Consider the following 22954-nt stretch of genomic DNA (forward strand, 5'->3'; position numbering starts at 1 on the left):
AGTACCAGCGGGACAAATAGAAATGAGTGTAACAATGCTGGGGGAAGGAGGGCAGAACATACTGAGAGGGAAGAAAACAATATCCAAGGGATGTAAGGATAACGAGAAACCAGGAGACAGCTAACAACTACATGAAAAAAGATATGTCAATATGAGACAGAGAAGCTGATGCAGTCAGGGATGGTAAAATTACAAAAAGAAAGCAAGAGATAAGAACAAAGCACAATTTAAAAGCATCCAGTAAAAGATTTGTGTAAGTACATGAAATTAGAGACAATAGGTCAATTGCCTACAACACGCACTAGACAGTTTGCAGTGACCCAGCCTTTTACACTGCAGTAAGACCTGCCTAACCCTGTCTGATGGCCGAATTTCCTCTGATTGCAGAGCAAGCACTAGCTGAAGCAAATAAACCACATTGAAAATGGTATCTGATGGGATTTTACAGCAAGTACAGCCACAGAAAGGTTTGCTGCATAGCCTTGTGCTTATTGTTTGTCTCAGAGCAGCTGCATTCCCTTATGGAGACTATAGTGGTGCTCCCTTGATTTTACAGCTACATAATTAAAAGGTCACCTCAAAGATAGACACGAAATACACACCTAATTGCTTTCAAGCCCTTTTGGGTTTTCTTTACAAAATATTAGTAAAAATAAATTCATAAAAAGAGCATTCGGCTAAATGTTCAGGCCAGTTGAGCCTCTTTGCTGGATTTGTTGGCCTCAAACTCTGCGTGCATGTACTCCATACATACCATCTCCAGGCAAGAGAGAAGAGTTAACAGGATTTGCAGAGGGGGTTACTGATGAATGAACCTCCTTTATATCCCAGCCCTCTCCAGAATTTTTCCTTCCCATCAGACAAACATACACATGAATATACACACAAATAACTTCGGGTGCACGTGTGCTCCCGTTGAATTCAATTCACTGTGTAGAAAAACAGCCATGTGGATAAACATTTGGAGGAGGAGGAGCACTCTTGGGATGAGGCTGACAGCAAGTTCAATGTTATCTAGCTGCATTACCCTGGAGGTGAAATGTTTTTGACACGTGTCTCTGTAGGGCTGTGTCCTACTTTCTGCAAAATCTGGAATTTGCTTTGATGTTTCCAAAATAAAGCTTTAAAAGAAGAAGCAAACATGATTGGCAAAACTTCTTCAGGAAACTTGCAAAGCACCAATAGGGACTCAAGCTGTTAAATATTCTATTTTGGATCAATGTTCTCTTAAACTGATAGTCACATCTTCTACTTTTACAGTTCCCTGGTGTGTGAGTATATCTGAACTGAACATATCAGAAATACGCATAAGACTGGAGATTTTCTGAGCACATGTCAGGATAGACAAAATCATAATAGAAAGCAACATTTGTTTGTTAAAGCAAAAAATTCTCTGTTGGTTGTTATTAATTCAATCTTCTCTCAGAAACATCATTTATCCTGCCAGGGATCGGGACTTATTGGGCAGTAAACCGGGACTCAGTAGTTTATATGTCTGTCAACAAAAAAATTAAATATAAATCGCTTGTCATAAATACACACGGCCAAAATTTTCTGATTTATGAGGATGTTGAATGATTAAGGCAAGAGTGTATTTTTTTAAAAAAGCCTGAAGAGAAAGCAGACAAAAAAAGGAAGAAAAAAAAGGCAGCAACTATATAATGCACTGGAAACCGGCCTTCCATAAGAGGGGGAAAGGGACTCCTCTTATGATGCCTATTTCAACCTTTGCCTAATAATCAAAAAGGCCCTGCCTTTCCAAGTACTGTGTTTTTCATAGGCTGGAAGCACCACAAAGCATCCTTCATCAGTCTGGCCTTTTGGCAGTTCTTCTCCAAATGCAAATGCTACATCTGGAAAAGGCAGGAACCCTCTCTCCTGCCTGAAAGCCTCCTTTTATCTCTGTCCTCTGCAGAACTCCTGCTTCTTGCGGCCACACGCTCCAACATAACACTTTACTGAAGGGATTCAAGGCTTTCTCCTCATCTGCTGAACTTCTGCCTCTTCTTAAAGTCCCAGCTCACCTTCGGAGCCTGCTCACTGACGCGTGTGGGGCACCCTGCCATCCCTCAGCCAAGCATCTGTAAAACAGCCCCCTCCCAAACTCACAGACGAGCATGAAAATGATAACAATGAAGATTAACAGAAGCTTATTTGTCAGGCCTGGCAAGAAGAGCATCTCATTAGCTGGTATGGCCTGTGGGATTCAGCTGCCGGGGGTTCCTGCTCCCCCCAGGGGATGACACTGATGCATCATGAACATTAATAACATTGTTAGTGCCTGTCCAACAGAGCCCTGCTTTGTGCATTGAGACGACTTGGAAAACAATAAGATACTTTTCTACTGACCTCTTGCTGGAAGAGTTTAAAGATGTTTGCAGGGATGTGAATGACTCCAGAGGCTTTCTCTATTTGCCCCCAGCCCTTAGTTTCACTATGAAGGTATCTGTAGAGGTGAAGGAACTAACCCAGAGCCAGCAAGACGTCTCACCACTCTGGTTACTGGCTACAGCGACTGCAGATGTTATGTGCAAGATGAAGAACCTTATTATTGGGACCACAGAAAGGAAAGCACTCATGTTTGTTATCTACATGCTTCCTCAAATTTGGGAGCTGTATTGTTAAAACGTCCCAGCTCACAGAACGAAATGCAAAACATCAGCAACATGTACTGGTCCCCACTACAGAGTAAAAGCCACCGCAGTTAGTCAGTCTGCATACCTTGCCCGCGGTTGCCAAGTTCAGAATAGCTGAAATCATTCTCCTCACCTGGGGTGGAAATTCACTGCACCATCCCTGGTGTCACAGTGCTGTGGTTAGGCTTTTTCACTGTGAAACCCTCCCCACTCCTCTTTTATTTAGCAAATATTCATAATGCCCCAAACAAGTGTTGCACCAGGGCTTGCTCTTTAATGTGTTCATGAGCTCTTTCTTTGCTCACCAGATACTGGCAGGGCAGAAAGGCATCAGCCCCATGAGTGATGCTCTCCCAAAACATCCCACTATAAGAGCGAGGTATTTTCAGCGGGCAGGACCAGACACACCACAGCACCACGAATGGCAGATCAAGTCCCAACCACCACCCAAGTCCCAGCATCCAGACACCTGAACCGCATTGCAGAAGGGACCACCTGCAAAGACATCTGCCACATGTCTCTGTACATGTCTGTTCACTCTAACGCCATCCTGCTGCTCAGTAGGGCTGATGAAAACCATTCAAACTCTGGGTTTTGGGGCCACTTTTCCATAGGAACCAAGAGGTTAATTTTTGGTAAAATGCTTTCATGAGAAGAAAGCTCCTCTTTTAGTCAGATTCAGAGGATAATCAACATCTCCATAAAATACTGCGCTTTGATGGAAATGAGAAAATTCATTTAATCTTAACAACCCCAAGAACTCTACAGCTCCCCTAGCAAGAGAGGACAATGTTGGTGAGGTTCTGTCAACAGAAAAAGGACTGATACCAACAACATATCCAATGGGGAACTGCAAAGATGAAAACATATTGCTAATTCACTAGTGGACAGCTTCAAGTCTCTGATGAATGCTGTCTCTGCTATGAGTCACTCACACTTCATTCCCAGCACACTTGGATGGGAAAGGAAAAGGTTTATCTGTTAGATATGGTGCCCCTGCTGTCCTAACCCCACAGTTGTTGCAACGGGTCTCTTCTCATAAAGTAAAATAGAGATGTTTTGGCCCCCAACATTTAAAATTTTCTTCTTCTTTTATATTTTCAAGCACTAGGTATCTCAGGTTACTAGTGATTTTTTGCGGTGGTTCCCAAATGAGCCTGAACTGCTCTGATTTTTCAAACCCACAAGACTGTAATTGAAAGCAAATGTAATCAGACATATACAATGTTCTGAGGTTCACCACAGTGCACTGCAGTCAGCATTACTGGAGTGGCTATTAAAACTCCTTGGAGCTGGGAACAAATACAGCTTGCAAGAATCCAGCAAATAACCAGCATTTATTAGATTAGCCTAAAGTATTGCAAAGCCACAGTCAATCCTCTATTCAGAATATATCCGAAGTCTGTTTAAAAGAACATCTTTCCTGAGCTTAGGCCAATTGTTTTAAGAGCTGTGAATGAAAACAAGGAAAGAATTCTACTTTTGACACAACAAATTCTGCAATCCTTACATCAGCGTAAATCTCCAGTAGTCCATTACTGTCAGCAGGGCCATTCCAATCAAACCCTGGCATAACTGGAAAAAGAAAGTGGCCCAAAGACAAAAGGTATCTTTGAACCCAGACACAGAGCTCTAGCTAGAGATAAGCAGTAGCAAATCCCTTCCATAAACCTCCCAAACAAAATGCAAGCATTAAAAGCAGGAGGTGAGGGGTTTAATTGAATTCCCACTGGCAGCTGAGTCTGCACTTAAAAGCAGGTCTAGGGTTATCTGTGAAATTTCAATTAAATCAAAAGCTTTGATAACACGATAAGTCACTCCAGCGTTTGGAGTCAAAACATGTTGTTATTTGATCCTTTGCTTGTGTTTCTGGGAACAGCATGCATGAAAGACAGTCAGATGCAGACCAGTCAAGAAGATGGAAAAGGTGGAAATGAATCTACCCAGTAGATCACTGTGTCTCCTACAGCCAGAGCCACTTGAGGTTTGATGTTTTTTGTACATCCTAAGTCCTAAAGAAGGTACCTCAAGAGATGGAAGGACAGAGCAAAACAGATCATCTTGGATGCGTGCAGTGCTCCAGGGGTCGGTTCCCTACTGCCAGAAATGTTTTTTCTTTCTGGGCTTGCTACAAGCAAGATTTTAAACAACAGCATTGGAAGCTGAATGCAAAACTCAGTGGACACAGAACACCAATCCCCATGTATGTAATGAAATAAACTGCCCGTGCAAATCCATTGGTGACATGGGGTGAACAGGTGGAAGCAACTGCACCAAACAATAAGTGTCTAACATGCTGTTATGATAGAGCCAAGCCAGAAAGGAAGACCAGCTCTCCTCCTAGCTCAAAGCAGGAGGTGGTGACTCCCCAAAGAGACCTAACTTGCTCTACCTCTTGTTCTGTACTATTTGATTGCTAACGCTTCCTCCTCTCTCTTCAGTGGCAACTGCCGGATGCTAAAGGCAGTACCAGAGACTCTCCAAGCCCTGTTTACCGAGGAACATCACCTCCACTTCCTGCTGTTTAGACAAAATCCTCCACCTTAAACAAACGCCAAATGTAAACGTCATCTGGCCTGTAGTCAACAGCATTATAGCACATTTTAAACAATGCTTTCCCTTGTAACGTATAGTACACCTGATAAAACCCTATCAAATGTAATCAGATATCTTACATTGCCCCCAACCAGTTCAAAATCACATATACGGTTGCATTAGACACATGTTCATGAGAAAAACACTCTCTTTATGACCAACAAGCCTACTGATCCTCAACAGCATTAAAAATACAGGAACTCTCCAGATAAGCAGTGTCACAATTATGTAGTGATCAACAATAGGAAGCACACAGCACTGAAAAGTTCCATCTGACCCCAGGCACTACTGAAGGATAATTTATCATCCTGGCAGCAAACACCCCATTGAGCACGTCTGTCCATAGTGCCCTCTTCTTCAGAGTTGAAAAAGATCCTCATTAAACAATAGTGCGACCATATTAAATATAGACATAGCAATGACAAGCTGGATTCTTCTCCATGATATAATTATATTTGTAACATAAGCTGCCTATTCTTGTTTTTCAGAGACGTGACACACAGAGGACAAGACAGACTATATTAAACTCTGTCATGTTAGTGAAAACTCCACCCCATCTCCTCCTGCCTGGCAGGTCATGAGTCAGCAGTGACAGACACCTCAGTGCACACAATTAACCTGCTAGCAGGGTCTCATCAGAACAAGAAACGCAGATAAGAAGAGGAAGTCCCCATCCCTCTTCCTCAGTTGCAGGCTTATCCACAAAGCATGGCAGGCACAGACCCTTCTATGTGGCATGGACGTAAAGATCTCTTTTGTGTTTATCAGCATGGGTAATTCAACCCTACGGGCTGCCCCTATTCTGGGACATAAACACTGCCACGGTTTATTGCTGCCTTGCCTTAAACCTTGACACCAAGCATCACCAGTCTTTAAACAGATGGGAACAGACTTTTTAGTACAGCATGTTACAATAGGACAAGGGGTAATAGTATTAAACTAAAAGAGGAGAGATTCAGGCTAGATGTGAGGAAGAAATGTTTTAAAATGAGGGTGGTGAAACACTGGAACAGGTTGCCCAGTGAGCTGGTGGTTGCCCCATTCCTGGAAACATCCCAGGCCAGGCTGGTCGGGGCTCTGAGCAACCTGATCTAGTTGAAGATGTCCCTGATCATGGCAGGCGAGTTGGACTAGATGAGCTTTGGAGGTCCCTTCCAACCCAAATTATTCTACGATTCTATGCATGTCAGAAAATCCTGTGGCACTGAGTAAAACAGTTCTAGAAGTGAGGGCTCAAGGACAACGGGTGCCCCGAATACTTCATCACAAGCTTGATAACCTCTGAATCCAGTTATTTTGGTTCTGCTCCAATCCTGCCTCATTAGCCCAGGTTTTCCCCACTGACAGATGAATAAATTTGTTCTTTTGGCTCCCTAACTGGTTTTGCATACAGAAGCACCAGCAGAAGAGGTTTTCCTGACAGATTTTGGGAGGAATGTTTCCTCCAACATTGACTGATTATTTTAAAAACAAATTATTTTTCTAACTGGTTATTTCTACAATTATATTATGGAAGGAAAAAGGTTTCTTTACGACAATCAAATTCTCTTAGCAAACCTCTGAAACCGTACATCCGCAATCATGCTGCAGATACAGCCATGAGATGTGAGAGACCTTTCCAGCGTCAAAAAATAAATCAATGCAACAGTAAGGAGCAGATTTCCCAGTCCCCTGCATTAACCACTAAACTTCTCCAGAGGAAGGAGTTTTATAGGTCAAGATAACATTAAGCAAACTATTATATTGCTTTCTAATCTACAAAATAGGCATTGGCAAACTATCAGCAGTGATTGTTCCTTTAGGATCTGAACAAAAATTATTGGAGAGGAAAAACGACCCTTGAGCCAACATGCCTGGCATTTAGTTTTTTTTAAGGACAATATCTCTGCATTTCAAAACACCTCTTCAGTCCCAGCTCTTCTACAGAGAAAGAAAAACAATATCTCACAAACAGTGAACTTTTGAAGGCACTGATACTACCATTGTATTTGGCCCCAGCAAGGCAGTGCCCGGTGCCACTGGTGAAGCAGCTGCCTGTCGGCAGGGCTCTGATCTCGGTCACATTCTGATGGATTTGAGATAAGTCTGGTTATTCTTAATGCATTCTGTGCCCATGACAGCATGCCACTTTTAAACCCTGCAGCACGCTCATAACTAATCCAGGCAAAAGCTATTTCTGTACAGTTGGCTGCCAGTGCCAAGTGTCAATACATTAAACTATCTTTGCTCCTCTCAGCCCTGTGTCCTTTCCCAGTCAGACCTACAAAGCACAAACCAACCCAAATGCGATATTCAAGACAAGGAATAAAAGCTCTTGCTGTATGGTAACAGCAGGAATGTATGCTGTTCCAACTGCCATTCTTCTACATCTTTTTTTTGTGGTTGCTGAACCTATTTAATTTAATGTGCTTTCTGGTTTACTCTATGTTTATAGTCTGATATTTATCTACATATAATTTTTTTTATTATTTTCTGGATGTGTACCAAGAAGATTCAAATCTTCTCCCAGGAAGGCTGAGTTATTTGCTGATATCACTGATGCTGCAACAAATTTCATTATCCTCCATTTAATACTCCAGCTCAAATCATTTATATGTTGCAAACAAAAGGAAAAGCCCCACGTCAAACTAAAGAAGAGGATGAGTAATGCATCCATTATTTCTTTTTTTCTTTTTTTCCCCTGTTACTAGAGATGCTTCCACTGCTGCATTGGCTTAGTTTATTTAAGATAATCTCCAAGCAAGACTTTCCCAAAGATCATGATAATATGCATTGATGAAAGGCAGCGCACACTGTTGGGATGTCTAGAGTCCCATCTGACAACAGCCGGGTCCCAGAGACAGAACTCCCCCTCCCCAGGGCAGAGGGGGCACAACTGGGAATGGGCCACACTTCCCCACTCTGCTCCTGGGGCACAAAGCAGCCTGACCTCTCAGTCAGAGATTTATGACACAATATGAGCAGGATAATGTAAAACACTTCTGTGATTTAGAAGACAAAAAGCAATGTTCATGATAAATTTAGGTGCTGAAGCCCAATATTTCTAGTAAATACAGCCCCAAAACAGGCATGTTTGAAAAACCAAACACAGGTGCTCTGCTTCACTCAGATGCTCAAAGAGCTGCGGTACCTAATTCCCACTGACATCAATGAGAGCTGGATGACTAATTAGGAGTAGCCAAGAAAGGCTTTTGGCAAACTCAGCCCCAACAGGTTCTTGTATCCTTAGCTATGTCCCAGTAAAGACGGTCAAGTAATTCTTTGAAAATATTGACTTCTTCCCTTCAGAACAGTGACTCTTAACTGCCTTATGCTGCCACCATCTTTATTCAGAGCTTTTCCCGCTTTGTGCTGTACAATTTACTTCCCAACTAATAAATCACATAGAAATGAAACTTCCATCTTTTTTTCTGATCTTGCATTTCTTAGGGAAATTGATTTCCATTCTGCACATCCCAGGTGAAATTAATTTCCCCAAAGAAACGCGTGCATTCAGCAGGCACAATACCGCTGCCAACGCAGACTGTGACACCAACTGTCATAAAGTGGTGCTGACCACATTCCTAAACAATGTGAAAATTATCTGTATTGTAAGACCTGTGAGAAAGAGCAACCACAAAAAAGAGAATGACAGCTTTCCTCTCTGCCCAGGGACTCAACTATCAAATGTGTTGGGAAATACAATTCTAAAGGGATGAAACTTAAGAGAAATATAAGGGATGAAATATAAAATATTTGCATAATGTCAAACAAATCAGGGTATACACAGATACTTTACAGATGAAAAATTTTCCTCCTTACCAATAAGTAATGGAACTGTTATTACAAGGGAGATCAGAGGACATTTGGCAAACAGAAATACTTGCATGTAAACACAGTCATGCTTATGAATAGAAAAAAATGTATTAGGGAACTGTGTTTTAGCACTGGTAGACTCATAAACTAAAGCAATCTTTCTTAGCATGGTCACTGCATTACCCTGACAACTTCTTTCCAGTTCCTTTATCAGAAATCTGTAATATGTGAAGAATAAAGGGAGAATCCAGCTTCCATTTCACAGTGGCTGCCTGACATCTGAGTATCCGAGTGTTACACCAGTATTTATGTGAGGGAGATACGATCAGTGAAGCTCATGGCTGCAGAGCACAATAAAGCATTTCTGTTCTTCAGTAAAAGAACCTTCAGCATTAAGAACACTTTCTGCATCAACCCTCATAATATCATGTCATCTAATTAATAAGTTGCCTAGTTTTCCTGGATTTGCATATTGCTTAAAAGTCGCTTTATGATTCTTAGAGGAAAAACATTCTCAGATACTGAACACTGCTTTAAATTCAGTTGTTAATATTATTAGTAGTGGTTTAAACACAAATCTCTTAAAAGCCTGAAGGCATTTCTGCAAGGAGAGTACTGGAGAACGGAATCCTTGGCTCTTGGTCTGCTTTTTAGACTGGATCCAGACCAAGAAAGAAAAAACAAACTCTCACATGAGTGGTCTGGCTGTGATATTTTGAACCTAACTGCAAAAAAGCCCTAAAAGCAGTGGGCCATATGCAATGTCTAATTGATTAATCCTACTCTTCAGGTATTTCTGGTATTTCGAGTAAAAAAGAATCATTAAAAAAATGGTTTCTGAGATTTTGTTTGTTGACTATAAGCCCTGGCCTGACCTCAGCCTTGAATTTAAATCCCCAGTAGAAGTCTGAAATTAATCCACCTCTGGCTTAGTTATCAGTAATTATAATTATTAACAGAAGTATCCAGTAAATGAATGGCTTTCAGTGACATGGTGTTTTAACTTAGAATAATGGATAAATAAAAATGCACTTCCTTCTTACCTTACGGTATCTTTTCCCATAGCAATGCAGGCCCTGCTCCTGACATGGCCATGGTAAAAGACACAGCCCAGCCATTTGCCTATATGCATTTGCATTTGCTCAAACACTAAGCTTCCATACATTACCAACCTAAGCAGTTGAGAACTGCTCCTCCTGTACCAGAGCTGATGGTTTGAATCTTGCTTTCTCTGCAGCTCATCAGCAGAGCCAGAGCAGCAGAACCCACTGCCCTGGGAACAGCAGCCCTGGAGCTCCAAACCCGGCCTTGCACATCAGCTGTCCCAGTGCCTGCCAGCTCCCTCGCTAACACCATGCTTCCACCATGCTTCCACCATGCTTCCACCATGCTTCCACCATGCAAAACAGTCTGAGAGAGCTCCCAGACTATCTCATGTAGGAATTTAGTGTCCTCCTATGGTGTCTCCCAGGCAGCATGGAGGAAATGTGCTGTTGGGAGCTATCTGACCTAGAGCAGGAACCGGCAGGAACAGACTCAAAGGACACTGTCAACAATTTCAAACACTATGATTTCTTGAGACATCTCTCCAGCTATCTGCCTGTGAGCCGCTGGACCCAAACGAGGTTTAATGGGGCTGAAAGGAATACCTTCTGCCTATTGTCACAGGACTCGAAAGCCTGGACCGCCACCAAAACAGGAAACAGAAAATCTAAACTGCAAATCCAACTGAACAAATTGCCCCGATTTTAAGAGTGTTGGGAAATCCCAGCTTTTATTATAGCTGGACTGTGCGCTGCTCAGCGCTGTGGGCCACCAGAGCACTGCAGCAGTAGGAAATGACCCTGTAGAGAGCAGCCTGTGAGCCAAACACGGCATAACCCGGAGACAACAGTGCACAGAAGCAGGGAGGAGGCAAGCGTAGAGCAAATCAGAGTTACAAGAGTTATAAGGAAGAAGCCGGGAACACATTTGTAAAAGTGCCTAAGGGAAAATGCTGGTTTCTTTCAGGACAATAGGAACAAAAGTGAAGGGCACAGCTTCGCAGCTCAATTACTGCAGTATAACATAAATTACTGCATGTGCATCATCACAAGTCACGGCTCGGCAATTAGGGGCATGAATACTTATACACACATCCCAGCTGCAAGGTAAACCAGACTTTTTTTGTGCCTCCTCCCTTGAAGTTTCAGCTTCCATGTTTTTTCTGGCTGGGAGCACATGCTCAGTCACTGCTCTGCACACATGCAATAACTCAATGGATTCTCTGGGCTCAACAACTCAAATGCCCATGGGATTAAGGCTACATTCCTGAAAATTAGTTAATTAAACTCTAGGTCAGGCTTTGTCTTATGAGGCTGAACTGCTATAGAAAAAACAAACCAGGTGATCATGAAACTAAAGACCATCTCATCGTGCACAGAGAGAAGACATGAAGGTGACACAAGCAACTCCATTCTGCCATCCCTTGGTGGCTGAGTCCCTTGTTTGACAATATTTGTTCTTTAACTCAGCCAGCTGAATGACACATCTACGCTGATATACAAATATATGAACCACCTCTGCACTGAGGGTTAAAAGAAGCAGCTGAAGAAATAGATTAAAATAATTAGGGTAGTCTAGTTGCTGCCCCCAGGCTACCCACCCTACCCCCAGTGAGACGAATGATGGACCATGAGGTCCAGGGAAGACTGAATTCACAGGGCTTGGGCACCACTGGCTCATTGTTTCTGGAGAGGCTTGGCAGAGCTGCAAAATGAGGGAATAAATAGGGGATTTCTCTGGCTGATCATGCTCCTTCCTGCAGTGAGGCTGAGAATTGCTTTGGAGGTGTCCTTCCCCTAGACCCTACACAGCGGTCCAGTGAGCCCCAGATCTCCTCCCTTCCCCCTCAGTTCACAGAAGAAAAACACTAAGATGTTTCTGTTGGCTTTTACATCATCTTTTTGTAGAGACTAATCTTCAGTTTCAACAATGCATCTTTTGTGAAGCGCTCCCAGCAGAAACCTTAGACACCTTCCCTAAGATCTGTTTGCTTACAGAAGACGAGGTAGGATTTGTTCAAACCCAGCTAGATTAATGTCTTGCAGATATTAGTGAAGTGAGATTTAATCAGGTTATTGCTCTACATTTTCCAGGGAAATAAATCACACTTATTACTAGGTTGGAATAAGATGCAAGGCTTGGGCTGAGAAAATTTCATCTTTTTTGTTTTTCTACAGGGGGAACTAATGGAGAACTTGAAAATTGTTGCAAGGCTGTCGAACAAGTTGCTCAGCAAAAGGCCCTCAACAACTTGTAGGAGGGAAAAGAGAATGAAAGCCATAACGTCAGCCCAGGGTTGGGCCTTAGTCCCCATTCCCTGCCTTGTGGAGGTCTAATCCTGACTCTATTTTACTCAGAACTAATGTTGTAGGGTCTGCATCAGTACAGAAAGAAGACAGGATGGTTAAACAGCGTCTAAAGCAGACTGCCAAGTTCTATTTGAAATCTTCCAGGTGAACTCCCCCATAACCCTGGGAACCTCATTCCTTTTCTGGGTGTCTGTTTCTGCCAGGCACGTGGGAATGTTTCCTTGCATCAGAGAGGTGTTGTGGGATCAAGCAACCTTTGCAAACCTTCTTACAGGCCCTAAATTGAAACTGTGATGGTCAGCAGGTCTCAGAGTATAGGCATATCCTGCTGCAAGTTTCTAAGTTTGCAATATGTGTTTAACAATCAACATACAATTGTATGTATTCACCTCAGACATTTTTCTAAAACAAGGCTGGCTAGAAAAAATAAAAAAGCAGCTCGTTGCTTCACTCTCAGCTACACTAAAAGTGTTTTCTTTAGTACAAATGCTAATACATCCCTTGTATAAAACCGTGCACACGCAAAAGACAAAGTCTGGGAAATCAAACTGCAAAGGTCCTCTCCTTTACACCAGCATGGGAACAGACAGCTGAAGCCAATACAAATCTTCCTGCTAACTACAGGTTTGTGTGCGCTTAAGTGCCCAAAACCCAAAAGCTTTACATCCATTTCCCCTTACTCTGTGCAAACACCAGGGAAAGCAAATTACAGTAACACAGCCTGCAATCAAGTTTCAAATTGTGTAACAAAGCAGCACAATACACAATGGGACCAAGTCAAAATCTTATTGTGAAGCACAATAAAATATATCCTGTTCGGTATGAAGGAGAAAAGGAAACTTGAGGCAAGGCAGCACAGTTGCGTGTAAATACCCGCCTGCCAACGCTTTCCCTGGATAAATCGGTCATCTGAATCCTGACTGCATCAGCGTGAATCAGCTCGTCTGCTCCAAGGTAAAGGCTACCATTCTGTTGCATGTTCAATGGGAAAGCTTTTCCCAGCCTTTTCTTGGCTTCCTGCTTAGAAAGAATAGACTCTCCAGAGACAGATTTGGATCTGGACCACAATCTTGCTCCCTTCAGATAACTAAGTATCTCTGGGCAGGAGTACATTTAAAGAAGCAGCTGGTAATTACGAGCCAAGTGCTTACTGGCAGGATTTCCCCCTGCAGCTGAGCCAATACTTTCGGGAGCTAAATCACCTGATAATTATCAGGTAAACCCACAAGCCAGGGGAGGTTCCCTCACTAGAACCATCAGTAAGAAACAATGCAAAGGTGGGCGGAGGACGGCTGAAAACTGTGTCTGAGGGTTGCTTGACTCCTCTGTCCTCCACACACCCAGCCTGGTTGTATGTAATCGTGGAGCATTTCCTAGGCAGTGCTTGAAAGCTAGAAAATCTGTTTCCATGCCTACAGTATTAATAAAACCAAATGACCTTTTCCTTTCAGCTAATCAAAATGAACTGAGCAGCACTGGAAATCCATCACAGCACTTACTCTTTTGGAGGGTTAAGGTCTTCTGGGCGAGCCTCGAAGAACCTGAAGACTTCATCGCACTGTGAAATGTGAGGAGGAAGCCGAACCAGTGCCTGCAAAACAAAACAGGGAGGGAGAAGGACTTAGAAAAGTCAAGCTCAAAATATGGTCTCAAACATCTAAACTACCAAGCAAAAGGAGCCAAAACAGGCCTGGCAGGAGGAAGGGAATAGAAAAGGAATGCATCACTCCTGGCTGCTTACCTGAGAGAAAAGGAAACAGCATGCCTTGACTGCAAATGTCAAGCAGGGTGCAACAAACTGAGCCAAGCAATGGTTCTTAGAGTCAGCCAAAGTAATTCTTTTGCGATGTGTACAAGAGCAGAATTTGGTTCACATGTGCAAAATCATAACACTGAGTAGATAAGTGCTCTGTGGCTGGGACTGTGTTTGCACAGCACCTCAAACAATGCAGTTAGGGCTTACAGCCTTTATGTCAATGCACACAAATTTAAGCAGTGAAAATCTACAGGCTCAGCACCCACTAATACAACAGATTAATGTGGTCCATAAAGCTTTCCATTAAGCACTGTCAACACAAAAAGCAGTTTGCTAAAAACAAAAACAAACCGAACAACAGTTTGCTCCTAAATTAACAGAAGATGAAGGTTGATTAAGTGTCTGAAAAGAAAAAAAAAAAGGCAGGCAGAGAGGCTATATCTGCATGAAGAAGGCTTCACAGCGCATCCTGGCTAACAATGTCCATGCACTCTGCAAGGCACAGGTAACACAGCGCTTGTCACATTCAGCAGTAGTCAAGTACTGTTTGGGAAGCAACCACATTACATTGAAGTAAACTGTAAAGTGAAACTTCAAACCAATGAGACAAGCACGCAAGGCAAAAATGTGCTATGAATTTACTGTTCAGAATCTAGTGCTCAATGGTGCCAAAAAAGGCCAAAGAGCTGTCCCCAGCCCACAGGGATGGGACAGCAGCTCTGAGTGACATGACTGCAAGATTGACTCCAGAAATGACCAGCAGGAGAGGAAAAGCAGCTGGAGTTCACCTGCTCCTGTGCTAAGTTACACTGAAAATAGGCCACAGGTTAAATATAGACCAAGCTTCTTAGAGGTGCTGTAAACCTGTTTGACAAAATGAGATTGTCTGGCTCTTCTGCTCATTGAAAGTAGGACAAACAAGCTTGAAAGACAGGTGCAAAACTGCACGAGAGCTGAATGAAGGTGCATTAGGGCAAACTGGTTATACTAACCTGTGAGACATCTGATTGATCATGGTCAGATATACCAGAAGGCCCAGACAAAGCATGGAGGTAGGACAGAGCACTTGGTTACCCTCACAGCTGTTTTTAACCGGGCTTTAGAAGTGGCCAGATTAATTTCTGAGACCACTGACTCCTGCTTGGGGATGTGAAAGAAAAGAGTTGAAAAATGAAAAAATCCTGCTCTGAAACTGCAGGTCTCCAGTATTAGACGATGGGGTCTTGTTTTGAGGTGGCTTGAAATTCAAAGCCACGTGCTTCCAGAATTACAACTCTCCTTTCTCTGGTAGAGGGATGTCATAAAAACACAAGAAAAATCAATTTGATGTCAGCAGGCCTATGAAGAATGAGGCACTGGCCTTTGGTCACGTGCAACTGCACTACAGAGCAGAAAAGACACCTCAGAATAAGGAAGCAGCATCAGATGCAGAAGTTGGGCAACAGCCTGGAGGGTCCAAGTGCTGGGGCATGTGTCCAGAGCACTGCTGATTGCTGCACCAGCGTACAAGGAAATATAACAGGTAGAAAACTCAAATGCTTTCATCTGAATGGAGGATGTCCTGCTACCTACTGCAATCCACTCAATCTTGCCTAAAAGCCTAATGAAGGCATGAGCTCTCTGCCCTTATTTCCACTGCATTTAAATGATGCATCCAGCTGGCAAATCAGACTAACACTGGGAAGTCAGAAACTGCCCAGGAATAGTAACAATCACAGCGTGTTGAAAGAGAAATGCCTCACCAACACAGGCTAACAAGGACATAGACAACACTAAAGCATGTTTTATTCATCTGCATCTCAAGCAGGAGACAGACTACACAGAGAAGCAATGCTGTCTAACCAGCAGGGGATGGGGCTGAGATTTAGTGATGGCTTTATTACTAACGCCGTTCTTGGTTCAGGCAGGTTACTTAACCTCTTTCCATCAAATTCAGCAGGGACAGATCTTCAGTTAACCATTTACATTGTGAGCAATAACACCTAATCTGCAGAAAGGTTATGAGGCTCAGATACTTAATATCTACAGTATGTTTTGAAATCTCAAAGGACTTGATCTTCGCAGTCAATGGGGCAAGAGCAAGCACTGAAAATGATTCGTATAATTACTAGAGAAACACAAATACCCGGGTTATACCTATCACAAGAGGTCCTGGACATCAGATGACTTCTCAAAGAGTCACCACTTCCCTACAGGTCACAGGTGTTCGCCCTTCCCAGAAACCAGGCTACACGTGTCAATACTGAGCTGGAGCACAAAGTGGGTTTTCAGTGACAGAGGAAAAAAATCCTACCAAGCTGCCATGGAGATTTGTGTTTCTAACTCACAGGATGCTTTAGAGAATCTGACATGCCTGAATCAGTCATCCCACACCTGGAAATCCCCAGGAGCACTGTGGTCCTGCGGGGCCGAAGGGGTAATTGAAAAGCACCCCTGTGACTCGAGGCTTTCGCAGGCAGTGGATAAAATCAGCCGCAGCCACTTCCACACCCAGACATCCACCTTCCCACCCTATGGACATGGCAGCCCTGGGGCAGGGCAGGCTCTCCTGCTTCTGAATCACCTCCCAAAGTACTGCAATTTTCAGCCCAGTGCATGGAGGTGAAATGAAATCCACCCCATAGTAACGTGCCATTGCATGTTTTCCAGGGAGCTCAGGTGAAGTCTGCAGCTAGTCAATTTTCACTGTTTTTTATTACGGAACAAAACCTTAAGAAGGGGTAAGAAATGCTAAGAAAGGGTAAGAAAGTGCAAACAAGGGTGTAAAACCCAGCAGAGGCGGTCTATTGATTTTGGACAGTGGCAGGGAGAAGCAAAGCTTTTTTGGGAAACAACCGTCTTTCCAGCAAACACACAACATCCACCCAGGAGCAAGCCAAGTCCAACGCGGTTCCAGCGTGCAAACAAAAAGTGTATTGAGGAGATGTGGGACAACCACTGTCTCTCTGCAAGGGGAAAATGCAAGTTTCTGGCACTTCCAGCAAGAAAGTTCCAGGGCAGGGCTGCAACAGCCTGGAGGAAAGACCACGGGGTCAAGAAAAGAAGGGTAAAGAAAAAGAGGAAAACAGATAGCAAAAGAATGGAAAAGACAGGAATGTGACATTCTTCCTGGGATGTACAAACCAAGGGTAAATTCACACAGCTTCAAATCGCAAGCATTCAGAAACAGCAAGGAATTTGCACAGGAAAGGTGAGAGATAAAAAGTGCCAGCAAGCAGAATTCAGCCTTGCATGATCACTGAGTATTATCAGTAATAACATGTTTCCTTGCTCAGCGTGCAGAGGTGGATGTGTGCTGCTCAGACCTCACACGCTCCTTAGGAGATAGGCTTTTACGTGTTATTTCAGCCTGCAACAATGTCTGTCTTTCTATATTACAGGCTTCAGGCAGTCTTGGAGAGTGGATGATTCAAAAGGCTATTGAAAAGCCGTAATGTCAGGCAGGGCGTGAGCAAGCAGCCCTCAGTGCTGGGGACGGTTGGCTCCGCACACATCAGCCCATGGGCAGGCAGGCTGCTGCACGCCACACACCGCATTGGGAAAGGAGCAGAGCACCAGGCACAGGCAGGGGTTCATTGCTTGCGGTTATGTGAACTGCAAACAGCTCCGTGGGACTACACTACAGCTAGAAGGCTTCACAAAATACACGTGCATGGGTGTAAAACCACGCAGGTAGTTGTAAGGATGCACTGAGTGCTGCGTTTTTGCAGACACATTTATAAAAAACAGATGCACAGAAATGTACATGTAGAAATATACAACACATGTGTAGGCATGTGTGTATATATGCACAGAATGATATTCACCCCATTGAACTTTACGTCTCTAAAATGGGAGAATGGTCACCCTTGTCTATCAACTTGCTTAATCACTAGAGAAAGACCAGCATCTTCTGGGGCTGCTCTGGCTACCCCACCATGGACACCTAGCTCTGGGTGTGCTGAATCACCGACTGCCTCTCCCTGCAGCCCACTGAGGCAGTTCAGAGCTTCTAGATCCCTAATGTTCAGTGGGTCAATCCCAGCTCTGCACACAAATACACAGCACCAGCTGACAGTACCACATGGTTATGATTCACTGACGTTTCATTATCAAGCAACCTTTAATTATCGTTAATCATTAGTGCCAGATGTTTGGGAATGGCCATGAGTCCAGCAAGAGGGGAAGGTGCAATTAGAACAGTTCATTTCTCAGAACAGAGAAAAAAATTATTTCACCTACATGAAAACACTTCCTGTTTCTGTTTTGTTCAGGGCCTCAAATAACTCCAAGCTTGAACCCAAAGCACTGATGGGTGGAGGCTGGATGGCAAACACTGTCAGTCAGACAGAGAGGTGGATGAAGAGAGCACGGTAGTGACTCAGACTGGGAGGAAGATGTAGAAATAAATAAAACGCCATGGGGAGAAGGAAAAAAAAAAAAGTGCAGAGTTTTGGAAGTAACTGGGACATAGTTCTGAGCCTCTGGCACCAAAAGACCATAAGGCAATGGAAAGTGAGGCTTTACTCCAGGTGCTGAGAGGATTGTCCCAAATAATTAACTGTCATTACTGCAGCTGGTCTAAACGCATCAGGATTCTGAAAAGTAGATTTAAAAATGACAGATAAAGTTTGAAAATCTTTGACTTAAGCTCTTTCATTCTTGACCAGGATGAACTACTATTCCATCTTCAATCAGCACTAGTCTGTTTGCACAATGGATAGAGACAGAAACATCTGTGTATCTGTCTTGATGAGTTCAAAGATTAAACCTTGAAAGAGAGGCAGGACTGAGAGACCCAGAGGGAGGCAATTATGTTTTTGAAGTATGGTCTCTTAAATTGTGAATACTAGTAAAAGAATGACCAATATTTCCTGGCAGTGATGTGACTCGCTCATATAATATTTATTTAGGTGGCGTGTGTTTGGGTACTCAGTCCTCACAATAGAAAAGCCAATAAGCCTCTACTCTAAATCCACCTTCAGACAGGACAGCATGAAGGTGTATGACGAATTCAGTTAAGCGTTCATGACAATGAGACTTCACATCTTAAGAGCTTCCCTGTGCAAGGTGTTTCCCTCAATTAGGACCAAGACGCACAAAGGTGCAAGTCTGCAAATGCTGGCCCAGAGGGCTGTGCAAGGACAGAGCGGTGGTTTTGTTAACCACCAACCTGAAAGGTCCTTCTGGAACACAGGACAGTACCTACTGGACAAGCACACACCAAAGGTGTATTTGGGAGATCAAAAGCTTAATAAATAAAATGCCCCTGGCAAACCAAGGCTATGAAGTTGCTCTTTCTTTCACATTGGCAAAAACTCTTAAATAAATTAAGAAAACCAGGCCCGATGAGCCCAGAAGACCTTAAATCACATGAAACTAATTCCAAGCGTACACTTAAAGAGGGCAATCATCCAGAGATATCAATTCCGGTGGGCAGCACACATTTACTGGCAAAATACCATCTGTTTGGTAACTCACTCAGGTTACCACTGAGGACATCCAGTCCCTCCATTTCCATGTTTACAGATGAAAAAAGTCCTGGAAATCTTCCCCTGTGCATCCCACTCCTTTGTTTTTCATTGCAGCTTCAAAGCATCTTGCTGTGTTAGCAAAAACACTGGCCTATTTGCCTTTGCGATGGCATTTCTCTAAGCTGGTAGAACACAATGAAGAGTTGCCCAGACGTGCGGGGTTGGGAGGCCTATGCTGTAGGGTGCAGAGGGCTCACGCCCCTGTTACAGAACATTTTGCAGACCTCCCCTTTCTGCCAAGTCTCCTCACAGACTCTCAGACAGGCCCTGACTGTCACTGCTCCTGTGCTGGCACAGGAGCCACAACACATCCAAACAGCAGAAGTCAGACCTGCTTCTCAGCCATGCAAATCACCACACTCTGTCAGAGACAGTCTGCACAAACAAAACAACAAATGGTCAAACATTTGCACCGCTCATCTGCCAGGGCCCATCTGTGCTTCATCCTTACAGGGCAGATGAAATGGACAGAGAACCCTCATCTGGCAAAAATATTACCACAGACTTTGCATCTGAACCCACCTCCCTCTGCTTCCTCACAGATTCCAGAGGACAAAGGTCTAATTGTCTCATTTATTCAATTAAGTATCACGTCAGATTTTCTCCATCAACTTCACCCACATCATTCCAGCATAACTCTCCAAATTTTTCAAAATTAAGCATGTTGTCTGCCTACACATTTTAGGACTAGCACAGGACATAAGCTTTGTACCCTTCTTCTATAGAAGTAGAACCGACTTTGCAAAATCAATGCTCTTATTCTACAGCTCTATACAATTCTCTAAAGAGCCAAAACATCCCCTGGACAGGGGAATAAATGCAGAAATCAGCTAACACTTCCAAAGAGGTGGCCATGATCCCACTCTCAAGTCATGCTAAAAAGAACATGCACCTGTAGCTGATACAAAGTAGGTAACAGTTGCAATATTCTTTTATTAGCAAAAAAAAAAAAAAAATCGATTTTCCCTTCTTACACCAAGGGAGCATTCATTGGATTTCACTTTAGCTTTCCAGAGTTAGTGTCAGAGCTAAGCAACCCACTCGGGTTCCATGTGTAGTTACAGCTGAATGGAGAGAGACCCTCTGTGTCTGGTTGAAGGTGGTGAAGTGAGGCCCCTTGGGTTCAGACTCATCACTCAATTTTCTGTCATTCCTGGTTAACTTCATATTGGGACAGAATGATTACAGTAAGGTTATAAAGTTCATGTTTCCAGAAACCTTGAAAGTGGTGACCTTCAGTGAAGGTACCAAGAAAGCACTTCTGAATTCTAAGCCTTTGCTAAGCCCCAGAGATAAAATCCTGCCCATGCTGAAGGTCAGTAACAGAACTACTATTAACTTCACTGTACCAGGAAGCTTTCCTTCTACAAGCTGTTGCCCTAAATTCTTTGCACCTTTGAAGTTCAGTCCCTTATTTTCAGCCTTATAGATTTTCATATGCTGGACCAGGCTTGGAACAGCAATAACACAGGACAATCATTCTTTGAATAAATGCAAATTGGATGAACCACAAACGTTCAAAAGAAAAACTTACTCTCATAAAATATGCAGACTTAAAAAGGCTGGGAGAGGTATGAGTTGCAACTCTCAGGTCCCTCTGTTTATTTACACAAGTTGCCAAGGGTGTTCTGTGGGATTATAAGAATGACTGGGTACATCTGGTGCCAGGCAATGGCATGACCAACTACCATCTTCATTTACTCTCTGTAATTAGGAGGAAGCTGTAGCACAAGGTGAAGAAATCAGCCTGTAACTGGATCTGTTGAGAGCCAGGACATCATAGCTACTTCTATACCGTTTTTGAAGAGTGGGGACAAGCTTGCCTACCATCCACACTGGGCACAAATTAACATCCAGGCATGGCTTTGGAGTCAAATGCAGGGCATGGAAAAAACGACTTGGCATGGCTTTACTTGCCAGCACTGGCCGAAGTTGCCACCTGCCTGCAGCCTGGACTGTTCAGGCACAACCACAGTGACACACGCTCCAAAAAGATAAAACCCAGGGAGATGGAAGCCAAGACCTTCTTTATTTAAAGACCTGACACTCACATGCAGAAAGACACTACGGAGGATGTGGCCCTCTTGAAGCACTCAAGCAGACATGAGATGCAATGCCTGCTCAGGCTTTTTAGTGACTACGAACCTCACTTTCCAATGCCACCCAGATTTAAGCATCTTCAACTGTGAAGTACTGGGGTAAATTAAATACAAATTACAGTAAATTGCAAATGAACTAAGAAGACACTACATCAGGCAAAAGAAACTTGTGAGCCAGTGATCACTGGAAGCTGGGATAATATTCTGGAGAAGTCATTACATGAACCTGGGGTTCAAACTCTTTGCTGGATACTGCTAGCTGCTGCTGGAGATGGGAGACACTGGGTTGGAGGAAACTGGAGTCTAACCTAATACAGCTGGGTCTATCCTCATAAAAACAGTGCCTATTAATAAACAGATTAACAAAACAGCTTGGCTTTGGGGAAACATTCAGCCATGTCTCCGAGCTGTGCAGCAGCAAATCTTCCCCATATCATCTGAACCAAAGCGAACTGAGCCAGACTTCTCCAGGAGAGAAAGAAGGAAGCGAGGAGGAGGGTGGCAATCACAGCACCACAGTGTCAATGAACATGCCAGTGGCCGACACCACAACACACCCCTTGGCCGTGACCGGAGGGACACCAGCAGTCCTGGCCAGGCCAGGTCTGTCTGGGGCACAGACAATCGGGTCCCAGAGAAGCAGCTGCACCCTGGCATAAGTCACTGCTTTCTCCATCACGCATCTGCTGGGTGAACCCTGACATCAGCCCTCACCGCTCCCGTCGCGGGCAGTTCCTGTCTGAAGGAGCATGGCCGGGACACAGTAAGACTCTACATATTTTAAAGAGAGCCGTTGGGCCGCCGGCAGGAAGACAGTGCGTTAATTGTTGCACAAGACAGCCTGATCTCATGAGATAAGACTTTAATGGCAGCTTCCTCGCCTGGGGGGTGCAGATGGCATGGGTTTCACTGCCCCCCTCCAGCACGCCTCAGGCACTTCGGCGATCTGCTCCCAATTTTGGATGAGCAAATGTCTGACTGGAGAAGTTCTTGGGAATGTATATTTTCCCCTCCACCTGCTCCTCTGGCTTTCTAAAAACGGAAAGAAACCCCCATGGGAAATAAGAGAGGAAGTCTGGGGTTTAAATTATGCACTTACTGACGTGCTCAATATCTCTACAAAAACTGGATTTGCTTAGAAATTACTTTTAATCTACTGTCAGAGGATTAATTATCATCAAATCATAAACTCTAAGCTAGAGAGGAA

The 22954-nt window shown here is 43.6% G+C and overlaps 1 protein-coding gene across 1 annotated transcript in view; it reads right to left on the reverse strand.

Moving 5' to 3' along the window:
• SH3PXD2A (SH3 and PX domains 2A) overlaps positions 1–22954 on the reverse strand; it is a 266448-nt gene that overhangs the window by 135456 nt on the left and 108038 nt on the right. Inside the window, exon 5 of the mRNA XM_082052261.1 lies at positions 13879–13970. Within this exon, the coding sequence (XP_081908387.1) occupies positions 13879–13970 (92 nt within the window). The remainder of the gene's footprint in view (positions 1–13878; positions 13971–22954) is intronic.

The sequence above is a fragment of the Streptopelia decaocto genome (assembly GCF_964273445.1).
Source record: "Streptopelia decaocto genome assembly, chromosome: 5".
NCBI classification, from domain to species: Eukaryota; Metazoa; Chordata; class Aves; order Columbiformes; family Columbidae; genus Streptopelia; species Streptopelia decaocto.